Source organism: Dama dama, chromosome 12 (genome assembly GCF_033118175.1).
Source record: "Dama dama isolate Ldn47 chromosome 12, ASM3311817v1, whole genome shotgun sequence".
NCBI classification, from domain to species: domain Eukaryota; kingdom Metazoa; phylum Chordata; class Mammalia; order Artiodactyla; family Cervidae; genus Dama; species Dama dama.
In genome coordinates, this window is record NC_083692.1 from 73,225,389 (window position 1) to 73,238,123 (window position 12,735).

General features: G+C 34.4%; 1 protein-coding gene across 2 annotated transcripts in view; it reads right to left on the reverse strand.

Moving 5' to 3' along the window:
• Window positions 1–6,535: 6,535 nt before the first annotated feature.
• Window positions 6,536–12,735, reverse strand: part of KATNBL1 (katanin regulatory subunit B1 like 1) — a 50,676-nt gene continuing 44,476 nt past the window's right edge. Inside the window, exons 9-10 of one of the 2 annotated variants that reach the window (XM_061157651.1) lie at window positions 11,561–11,654; window positions 6,536–10,137 (exon numbers count right to left, since the gene is read on the reverse strand). In XM_061157651.1, the coding sequence (XP_061013634.1) occupies window positions 10,105–10,137; window positions 11,561–11,654 (127 nt within the window). In that variant the 3' untranslated portion in view covers window positions 6,536–10,104. The remainder of the gene's footprint in view (window positions 10,138–11,560; window positions 11,655–12,735) is intronic. The other variant, XM_061157650.1, reaches the window with a different exon arrangement.

Here is a 12,735-nt window from a genome sequence, read left to right on the forward strand (position 1 = left end):
CTGCAAAGTCTTACGCAATAGCATGGTTTAAGACCATGGTACATTTATCATTTTAACCCAACTCTTTGAAGACAGGTACTATACCTAACCTTTCTGTCTAACATCAACACGCATATAACAAGTAACCTGTTGATCACGGACTGCCTAACTACCTCAACCAGCCAGTATCTTATTACTACCGGATATCTGACAGCTTAATGCCTCTGATTTAGCATCTGGAAACAATGACAGATAGTATACAGAGAATTTTAGACACAGCCTCAATCACAACTGTTAGCATTCATTAGGACATACATCCACCTTTTTAATTTTCCAATAAAGTTTCAGGAAAGTGGGGGCTCCTCTGGCAGTCCAGTGGTGGAGACTGTTTTCACTGCAGGGGGCACAGGTCTGACCCTCAGCTGGGGAACTAGGATACTGCATGTTGTGCAGTGTGGTCAAAAAAAAAGTTTTAGGAAATTTACTTGAAATATGATATATAGGGAGCTGTATAATCAGAATGACTAAGAGCAAAAAAGAAATTTCGATTAGTCTTACTTGAGGAGAAAAAAGTTCCACAGACTGAAGTTTAATTTTGAAGCTCTGTTCCTTATAAAAATTTAAATACTTGTTAACTTCTCATTGCTGAGTGTTTCAAATAGGTTTCTTTGGCACTTGTAAATATTGGCTTATAGTGGCTGTGTATATATTTCTAAACTAGCAGTGTTACAATTTACTCACATCGGTACTAGTAAATACTACTAGTATGTATTTGAGGAAGCTTTTCTTTCCATATATTCAGCTGTTGCTTTTTACTTAAAATAAGAGATGGAAAAGATTGATCAAGAGATAAAAGTAGCAGACATGAAACTCATACCACATGTGATTTGACAAATGGGGGTGAGCCAGCTGCTACAAGCAGCTCATGGAAGCTGTGTATATTTTATAAATATCTTAATTAAAGTATTTGATTTCAAAGATACAATGCAGTTCCTCAAATATCATACTAGTCAACAGCTGAATTAACATTTTAAAAAGTACTAAGCTGTGTCATTTAAACACAAATCTTATAACTGAGTCCTCCCATATCAACTTATATTTGCAAAGAATTATTAGGTCCCACTACCTAATAAAAACAGAAAAACAAAGTCACACTATCTTCATTTAGTTCAAATTACAAAAGTGTATCATTTGTTCAAGAAAATCTTAGAATGCTTTAGTACTTCTCTAAAACATCAGCTACTCTCTTGATGACTACATCAAACACGTCAATTATTACAATAACCATAGTTTTCACTATTTAATTCCAAATTTACATCAATATTTAGGTAATGAAATTTACAGAAAATTATTTTAAATAATTTGACCAATATAATTTCTAGTTCTGAAAAAGTTTAAAGCAAACTTTTGCTATATCATATTTTGAAGATTTACAGAATGAAGTCATTACATGTATTAATCTAACTACATTCTGACTGAGCAGAAATTATTAAATTATTACACTAAGGCAACAATACCATGGCCCGGAATCAATACTATCAGACATTCTTAAAAACCTAACATGTTAAGATGTTTCCATTGCTATCCAGTCACCTTTAAAAACTAATTTTATATTTATTTTAAAATGCTCATAAATAACAAAATAAAAGTCATGTAGTACTTGAATGTTTAAAACTTAGTCAGAAGGGTACTAAATTGCAGGGAGCCGGCCTGAATGTACAGGCCCCTTACGGCCCTAAGAGAGATCAAAAGGTCTCTCTTTGTCCTGCCACCCCTTCTTGTTAAAGTATAGACTGGCATTTGTCTCCTTCAGGGAAAAAACACACCGGTGACCTTTTTGCCTGTTTTTCTGGTGCTGATAAGCCCATCATGCTCGAAACCTGTTTTCCATCTAATGTTCTATTGATGAAGCCTGTTTTCTATCTAATGTTCTAATGATCTTAATCATGTTGGGCGCTAGGGTAATTAATGCTTTACTGATCTTGAGTGTGGGAATTTAAAACATCTGTAGCTCTGCACGTATGCAAACCCTCGATCTATTCTTAGTAACTCCTGTTAGCGTATATATGGGCGTGGTATTCTTCAATAAAGTTGGCGGAGTCAGACGCAAGCGGACTTCGTCCCTCTCAACCCCATCTTTCTCTTTCTGAGTCTTCTTTCTGAGTCTTCTTTTTCCTAGGTACTCTGGTAATTGCGTTCTCGACCAGTTCGTTCGCCGGCAGGCTCCGGGCACTAAATAATTTTCTATTGATCAGTTTTGCTGTTAATTAGCTTTGAAAGTGAAAATCAAAGAAAGCAAAACTATACTAGGTTAAATCACCAAAAACTTTAAAACATGGGGAAAAAATTTTATTGCTTTTTCTTTAAAACACTTAAATGGTTGTGAAAGCAAGCCAATATAAATTATGATCTCAGAATTGATGAAGACTAAGGAATTTTACCTCGTTAGTAGTGTAAACACACTAATCCATTACAGGACAATGTTCATTCAATGAAAGTCATTTGTGTGTCTCCCTGTAAGAAAATCCCACTCCCTTTATTATCCATAAAGATATAGTAATTTTATGACTGACTATAGCATAATAGGTTGATCTTAGGCACAGGATAATATACACATTATATATGTATTTGAGCATGTGTTCATCAGTATGTATAATTGCTAGCTTTATCTACCTGTTTCTATTCACCATTAAGTAATGTTTTTCTCCATTTCCAGCATTAAGTGACTTTCCTCCATGATAATGCAATGATTACTTTTTAATTAAGAATACAGAATCTGGGGTTTCCCTAGTGGCTCAGTGGTATAGAAACCGCCTGTCAATGCAGGAGACACAGGTTCGGTCCCTGATTCAGGAAAATCCCACATGCTGCAGAGCAACTAGGCCCATGAGCCACAGTTACTGAGCCTGTGCTCCTGAGTCCAGAAGCCGCAACTAACGAGAACCCCGGCTCTGCAACAAGACAGGCCGCTGCAGTGAGAAGCCTGTGCGGCCCCTGCCAGCCGCAACTAGGAAAGACCTAGGCAGCAACAAAGACCCAGCACAGCCAAAAGCTAAAATAAAATAAGTCATATACATTAAAAATATAGACTCTGAAGAGCAATTATTTAGGTAGAAGAGAAAACTATTCAGTTAGAAGCAACTTATTAGATGGACTATGTAGAAAATATTTTAAGAGTCAGGTTATTCGGAATTGATTTGGATGGGGCTGAATCTTAAAAATAAAATCTTGGTTCTATACAGACTTAATATTCATAGTATTGCTCAATGTTATGTCAGTTTCATAAGTAACGGCTGAATTATTATTTATTCTGAAAATTAAGAATTGATGGTTAGAGGAAATATGCTATAGCAGAAGTTGAAATTTTGTTTTGGAAAACAATCATTTAAATGAACCTATGTTTCTTTTCAAAATACAGAAGTTATACTCTTTTTCCTTATAAGTTTTCTTCCTAAAATAAAAATTTTTATAAAGTATGTTATGATTAGGAATGGTCAAAGAAAACAGAATCCTATATTAAGAATGCTTCAAAAGTAATTCTCAAACATTCCTTTTTTTTCCAATTTCCTCAAAGAAATTAATAGTAACTATTTTTAATGTATACCTTTAATACACAGGAAAGTTTTTCAGTTATCTTCAAGCTTTCCCAGTATATAAAAAGTAGGAAACAATATACTAAGATCAGTATGTACAGTATGAATCTATTGCATTAAAAATATGCATACATATAGAAGAAAATCTGAGGACAGACAAAGTGTCCTCATTCTCCCTAGGTGGATGAGATTATGGGTGTTTAATTTTCTTACTTTTCTTACTCCATTTTCAAAAATAAGGATGAACTACTCTTAATTTAAAAAAAAGAATTCATTAAAAAAACCCCACTATCTCGCATGACTCTCAATTGTTTTAAGATAAAAGCAGAGGAGAAACACAAAACTTCAATATCAAGAAAATTCATGTATTATACACATTACATGAAAATACCTTAAGTTTGAACTTCATAGATGGTCCTCACTTGCACAGATCTTGTGTGGAATGTAGAAACCATACAATAGGGAAACATGCAATATCTTATAAGAATCAAACATTTTAGCTAAGGTTTTTGTTACAGCATGAACATTTACAAACCAATTTCATTAAAACAGAAGTGATAGAAGAAAACTGGATACTTTGATTCTAGATCTACTCATTTTTAGTTGCTTTACCATCTGAGCCACCAGGGAAGTCTCTTTTAGTTGCTATGCTATCTCAAAATAGCTCTGGATTACTAAATTACTTTCTCACCCAGCGTATGTCCAAATATGCTACACCATTGCATTTTTATTCCTAAGAATTAAATGGCTATTACTGGTAAGGCTGGGTAAATGCTAAGTCCTGAGAATGGACAGAGAACACGGACCCTGGTCTCAAACAGCTATCAATCTATTTGGGATGACAGATAATAAGCAATTGCAAAGCACTACATGCTCTTAAAAACAGAGTTGAGATGAAAATGTGGGCAGAGCCTCTAACAGCAGAAGAGGCTTCAGAGAATGCTTCCCAGATGTACTGTGTTTTACACTGAGGCCTGAAGGCTAAGAAAGTGATAAATGGGGGAACTTCAGGAGAAGAGTGTTCTGACAAACATTTGCAGAGGAAGAGTAATGCTTTCCAGAAACTGAAACAAGTTCTTTCTAGCTGGAGCATTGGGAGGGGCAGAGAGGAGGTGGTACTATTGAGAGAATCCAGTCTGGAGGTTGCTGGAATAATGTAGACTAACGTGAAAGTCGCTCAGCTGTGTCTGACTCTGTGACCCCATGGACTATACAATCCATGGAATCCTCCAGGCTAGAATACTGGAGTGGGTAGCCTTTCCCTTCTCCAGGGGATCTTCCCAACCCAGGGATCAAACCCAGGTCTCCCGCATTGCAGGCGGTAATGGCAGAAGTGAAGAGATGCAGCAAGATGAGAGAAATTTAGGGGGTTGCACCAACATGATTTGACGAATGATCTGGAGATGATTCAAAGATGACTCATAAGTTTGTGGCTTGATAACTACTGATATCAGGAATATTCAATGAGAATGGAAATCCAAGACCCTAGGTGGTAGTGGTGGGGAGGGGAATGGGTGACAGTTTGGTAGAGGGAGTGGAGGTGGGAGAATGAGGTCAATTATGGATAATATTTTATTTAGGATGTCTAAACAATATCCCGATGAATGTTTCCAGGAGGCAACTGGATATATATAATGGATGAGCTAAGATTTGGGTTTAGAGCAAGATATTGACTTGAGAATGATAAACATACAGTTCAATGTTTTCTCAACCTTTTAAAATATCCATGCCTATTTGATCAGTCAGAAAATAACCTCCCTCCCACTCCCAAATGAGAACAGTTAATATTTACAGTAAGGATGCCACGGGAATAAACGATGCTTTTCAGGGAAACAGTAGAGTGACAAGAGTTTAACACAGAACCTTGAAGGATACCAATGTCTAAGAGAGAGGCAGGGAGGTCTCCAAAAGAGGAAACTGAGAGATGAACTGGTTTCTTCCTTCACTGGTTTCTTGTCCTCTAAGGGAAAAGGAATCTGGATGGCTAAGGGGAAAAAATAAGCATCTTTAAAAACCTCTTGTAAGCTTTAGAATCTGCCTGAAAGAGAGGCATTAACTTGCATTTCTCTTGCTGTTGTTGAGGCCAGACTTCAGTTGTACAGAGAGGAAACAGTGAATGCACTGCAGGGCAATGGGAGCCGAGGTGGGTCCTCTTTCACCTGTTCAAATGACTGACACAGAGGTCTCATGAAGTTTTTTGCAATTTTTCTTTCTTCTCTTCTCCCTTTACTTTCTTTCTCAAATGAAAGTAGAAAAGTAAATGGACGCAAACTCTGCTTCTGATTTTTGGAACGTGAAGACTAATTCCCATCCAGGCCCCAAGTTGCAAGTTTGCTTGATAAGTGCAATACAATAATTCTAGAAGCAAGTTAACTCTAGAAATTTGGTATTTTTTATGACTCCCACAACAACTTTCTTACCCTAGAAAATATCTGGATCAACTCTTCTTAGCTTTTGTGCAAATCCAGAGTGTCACAATGGTCTTGACCAGGTCTAGGATATTGAAAAAAAGAAATCCTGGTTTAAATCTGAATGAAAATACAGAATACTGTAAAGCACAGAACTTGAACAGTAGTTCAAGCATGTTCAGAGGCTGACTGCTTATCTAGACTCAGCATCTCCCAAGAGAAAACGTCACAGTTCAGAGAATAGTAACTCTTCATATCAAAGAATATATAATAAGCATTGCTATAAAAAATAACTGGCAGCTGTGGGGCTGCCCTTTCACAGAACTACTGATACTTAGTAACAATGTCTTTTCCTGTTTTATGAGTACAGTCTATAAAAGTAAATACTGTGTTATATACTGTTTCATTTGTAACTGTACTTAATTTTTAGTAAAGTTTGATTTTAGCATTTACTGTCAATTCAATGATCTGACTCAGAGAAAATTATGATGACTACCATAATTTTAAATATTAAGTACATTTTTGGAAAATGCACTCATATACTGGATATATGATATGCAGTATTTATTCTTATCGTTATCCTTGGTGCTGTTACTGAATCAATCAAGTCATATTACACATTAGAACCATACAGTGTTTCAGGATGAATTTTTATTCTATATGCCTGTTACAGAATAAAAAAGGAGGGGGAATAGTGTGTCACAAAGTTCTATGACAATTTCCACAGCTAGAAGAATTAAAAATTAAGGGCGAAAGAATAACATAGAAGTCAATACCTACCAAAATGTCCAGCAATACTATTTTCATCCGAAATAATTTAGAAAATAAAAGTCTGTGTTGAAAGATAAGTAGTGCATCCAAATTCCAGTTGAGTCAACTGTTTGTGATTCTAGTTTTTTTTCTTTAAATCAAAAAAGGCAACTAACATTACCATTTTGTTCTTAAATAGGAAGAAAAAATAACTGGGAATGACTACCAAAATGTTAGCTTAAATTTTGTTTTATCAAACTCCTTAAGTAACTAAATAAACATTTAAATATAATTTCTATTATCAGCATTTAACAGCTAATAATCATTACTCAAATTAGATTCCATTGATATTAATTATATCAACAACTTGTCAAATATAGAAATGGTCTAAGTTTGAGGAAATTATTTCAAAGTCCAAATATATAGCTTTGAAGCCACACAACCATTTTTAAGGTTAGGACAAGACACATACCACATATACTTAGGGGCATTAGGATTTAATTCCTCAGTGGCCCTTCAAGTTCAGTGCTGATATTAATGATTCAAAGTGGGTACAGATATTTATATCCAAATTCTCGCACCTCAGGATACATGTAAATAATGTATGTCAATTACCTTTGAAATCACCGCCAAAAGATGTTTTTAAAACCATTGGAAAATGCTTGCTTCCTAACTTTTAACTTTTCTCTGAACACTCATTATCAAATCATTTACTTTACCTCTAGGAGAAGCAAATTACTTGATTATAACCCTCTATCATCTCAAAAAAACTGAATAAGGTAGAAGAGAAAGGCATAGAGACGTTGGGTAGTCCTTCAGTTATATTGCTTAGCAGCACAGCAACAAGAGTGATGACAGATAGCAATTGTTCTAATCTAGGTCAATACAACAGCCAAAATACTTTGTAAACACTTTCTTTGGCTCTTTCTGGAGATCAACACTGTTCTGATTAAACAGCATGAGAAGGACTTGATAGCAATGTAAGGGTTCAACAATATGTACTTATCTTTTATCCGAGAGTCTTAAAATCACCTAATACTAATCATAACCCAATAACAGAGAGAGGTAGGTACTAAGGTAAACTGCAAAGGCCAAGAACAGAAATTGGGAGTGTGGGCCACTGAATAGTATTTATGAGCTAAAGACTGCTGCCTCATATAGCTCTGAATATGTAAAAATGAAGTATTATCTACTATCCTTTAAGAAACTCAAATTCAACATAACAGGGAAATACTTTTTCTTACTATATTTCATTTGTATTTGTACCAACGCATTAACAAGATAATACCTTTTCTTACTGTTTTATTTGTTGTTTGTACCTAATTTTTACTGAAGTTTGATTAATTCAAGTTTGGTTTTCAGAAGACACTGTTTAGCCATTGATCTTAACCAGAGAAAACTATAGTGACATAAATTTTAGACATTACATTATTTTAAATATTAGATTAAAAGTCTATAGTTTCCTATGTGCCAATTATTTGAATTATCTTTCCACTGAAGGGTCTGTGTTATTTTGTACACACCATCTTCCTTGTGAACAAGAGGTGAATTTGTTAGATGTATGCTTAAGGTGCAATCTGTAGCCATGAATAGTTCTGTGTAAGTGTTAACAAACACTTAAAAGGAGTGAAGTCCTGTCTTTAGCCTCATTAGCACCATGTACCAACTGTATTAACTGGTTGAAACTGTAAGAGAGTGAAAACTAAAGGAACAGGAACAAAGAAAGGTTATATTTCATCATCTTAAGGTTTCACAGAGATGATGCAGGTTTACAATTCAAATTTCCACCCCCTGAAAAATGACTTCTTAAATAACTCAACTTTCAAAACCCAGAAATGCAGTAACCTGAAATTATTCTAATCTAAAATCTTTAGAGAATAATTAATTACTACAACTGATGTTCACTATGAGGAATACATAGCTATGTAAAATATAGCTACACAAAAAAGAACTCGGTGAAAAAACATTTTTAAAGTAAGAAGATGCGTGTTTCAGATTCACATTAGTAGTGGCTAATTGGGTAAATGCTAAAGATTTACATTCAAGTGCTTAAAAGGATTACTGCACAGAAATTCAACTCCTAAAAGTTTTTGTTCAGATGCCTCTCAGGCTTATTAAAGATGAGACGATATGCGAACCACCAACAGTGGTATTTAAACCCCAATAACTTTCAAGGTAATGTATGCAGCTGTTAAGACATTCCAGAAGTGGGTTCTCTGATACTAAAACTGGTATTAAAATAAAAGAGAGACCTCATACAGTCTGCTGGCATTTCATACCAACCTTTGGAGGAGGTAGTAAAGTACTGGAATTTAAAATACAAGGTCAGCACTAAGTGTAAACATTTCTAAAGCATTGTATATAATTCTTTAAACATATGTAGTGAAAAAAAAGTAGAATTCATATAAAATCAGAACTTGAAAAAGCAAAAAATAGAAATATTTAGTGAATTTACTCAAATGAAGAAAACTTAAATGATACAGAACTGAAAATATCAGATATCTATATACAATAAAAAGTGAATATAAATTAGTCAATTCCATAGACATTTCCAGTTAAGCATTCATACAAATACAGATTCACCTTTTTCTTATATATAGGAGTAACACATACATACATATATGACATGATTCTGGCAAAAAAAAAATCAGAGATACTAAAAATATTCTCAAGTTTTAAGAGTAGTGTGGAATAAGTTTTAACAACATTCTACATGAATGGAAACCCCTGATTTAATTCCATGATTTTATCATGCCAGAAGCATGGTTGCTTTTAATTTTCTTAAACAGATATTGGTATCATACACGTTGGCTTATTAATAATTAAGGCATTTTGCATACACAGTATCTCAGTGTGAACAAAAAACTTTTAGTACTGATTATTTGCTATAATGGTTTAAACTTTCAAAGTCTTTTCAACATAAGAAAATAGTAGCTGCACACATTTAAGTGTTTTCTTATAAAACACAATCTTAAAAAAAAAGTAACGATGATTGGTCTCTGTGATTCCTAGTAGTAAGTCCTGTCTTATTTTCCACATAGTATAAATTATATTCTTATGCAGGATTGCATGAAGACCCAGTAGCTCTTAAACATGTTACCAAATAACCACATAAACCTGAACACAGCAAAGGTGAACGACCTTCCTAGTGCACTTCCACCGCACCAAAGCTGAAGCTGCTCCTCTTGGATCTTTTTCCACTTCAATGTGAAGGAGATCGGTAGCATTTCATTAGTGGTTTCATCATACGTTTCTTTAAAGGAAAAAATGGTTTTGATTTCTTCCATAGTTCACAGTTCTCAGATGAGATATTTTTGGGGAAATCATGTAGTCCAAGGATGTTTTGAATAGCCAAATGCTACAGATGAAGTCTCTCAATGCAACTGTAATAAATAAGCATCGACATCCTTGGAGAATAAAACAGAAACATTTCATTAGCCAGTACTGTAAATACACATATACACACCCCATTTTCTTCTCCCTCTTTGTCACTTGTTTTGCCTTAGTGACCCTCTGAGTGCAAAAGATCTGCCCTACTCAACATTTTATCCGCACTTTGGTAGCACATAGCATGTGCTCAGGAAGTGTTTGCAAAGTGCTTAGGGAATGTTGTAGCTTCTGTTATCAAACAACTCTGCTTTTATAGCTAAGCAAGATCATTATATCATTCACAGCAGTTCCTTCAGTGCTAAATAAATGCCAGGCCAGCTTGATGATGGCCATTCTGACTTCTACCCTCAAAAAATTACAGTGAGGGTATAATATTGTTAAGGAGGTTTTATCATGGCTTAAGGAACTTCACAGAACTTTTAATTACTCAATATTGTTTATAATAACAAACACAGTACCTTGCAAATTTCTAAAGAAATAATCTTTCAGTTCTACTACTAAGAATACAAGGTACTTTCAGAATAATGTGATATATCATGTATTCTATTTTCTATCAACTTTTACTTCATTTTCCCTCCTGTTAACAAAATAAAAACAAATAATAATTTAAAAACTTTAGGAAATTGGTTCTGTTCATAACATTTTCATCATTAAGAATTCTACAGAGTAAAACTATACACATTGGTATAACATATTTGCTTGATACAAGATTATCCTTCTTTTCATGAAGGTATTTCAAGAAAAATTTTATATGTCAGTCTGAGACATAAATCCTTTTTTAAAGAATATCATATTTTTTAAACCAGAGGAAGTTGTTTTATTTCTGGCTTAATGCCCATTTATATGATAGCAGTATGCCCAATGTAAGGGTGGAAATATTTTTTAATAATGATTTACTTTTGCAATTATATTTTAACTACCAATGTTTTCTGGAGTCTAAATATTAAAATCCAAATTAGTAATGTACTTTTTCCTTTAAGATCAAGCAAATCAATAAAGAATGATGTCAAATTCATATTGTGATTTGAACAATTTAACTTTCCCCTAAAAGTATGGCATTAGCAAAAGCCAAGTTAAAAATATTACCAAACTATTTGACTATGTTCCTCACCCCTTGCTTCCTGAGTATCACTGCCGTTTCAGATGCCTTCCTAACCTGGGTTCTTAACTTTTTTCCAAATATTTTTCTGTAATTGGAGGAAGGTCATTAAATACCTACTAGCATATATTGCTATATATGAAACACATTCAATGACTAATTCTTATGTTCCTTGCCAAAGTCATATTCATATCCAGAGCACCTTAAGTGTTTATAAATATGAAACTGACTTTAGACCTTATTAGAGTAGTACTTAACTGGACATTCAAATGAGTTCATTTATGACTGCATAATACTATTATATTATCCCAAAGTTTTAGTTAAGCTTAAATATAGATTACCTTGGCTATATTACCAGTATATCCTGGAACCAAAGTAAGATGGTTTTCCTGTTCCCACAACCCACTTAATTGCTGTTTTAAAATCTGAATATTTCTAGGAGAAAAAAAGAAGAAAAAATACAAATATAGTGAGTTATGGAGTTTGGTAGCTAATATACTTAATGAAAACAGCTTTAAAATGTTCAAGTCTTCTTCAGGATAAAATTATACCATTTGAAGTCAAGCAACTCTTTAAATTAGTACATGTCAATCATGGAAATTAAAGGTTACTCAGTTGTTAAAGCAAGCAAGAAAACAATGAGGCATTTGGGACATTTGGACATCCAGTTTTTGGGTATGAAGTGGGGAAATTCTGAGAGCCTAGAAAGCAAATTATGGACTGAAAGGAGACTGTTGGGATATATATATATATATATATTGTAGTTTCATGATAATCTGGCTCATTTGGGAGAACACCCACACACTTTCACATCAAGACAATACTCAAACTATGATTATAATTCAGTTTTTAGAACTGTAATCATCCACACTGGATTCTTATGTTAATGTCCTTTGGCTATCTGATCCAGATAGCCAAAGCACGCCTCCAGGATGACTCCATTTCTGGGTCTCAATTTTACTCCACCAAAGGTCATCTCTTTTTCTCTCTCTCACTCCTTTATAACGGATATAAAGGTTTTGTCTCTCACTACTTTATAATGGATATGTCTGTGCTTTTGCCTCCCAAAATATATATAATGGATGTAAGTCTGTGCTTTTGCCTTCCAAAAGGGTATGGTTCTGCCAGAACAATAGACACAGGGGATTATTGGGCTCTGGAATTCAACTTTCACATGTAACATTCGAAATATGAATGGTATCCCAATTTATTATTTCTCTGAAAATGAAGAGAATAAGTACTATATACTGACAATCTGCTTCACTGACCATGCTAAAGCCTTTGACTGTGTGGATTACAACAAACTGTGGATAATTCTTTGAGATGAGAATACCAGACCACCTTACCTGCCTTCTTAGAAAGCTTTATGAAGGTCAAGAAGCAGCATTTTTAACCGGACACGGAAAACAGACTCATTCAAAACTGGAAAAAGGAGTATGTCAAGGCTGTATACTGTCACCCTGCTTATTTAACTTCTATGCAGAGCACATCATGCAAAATGCCAGGCTGCATGAAT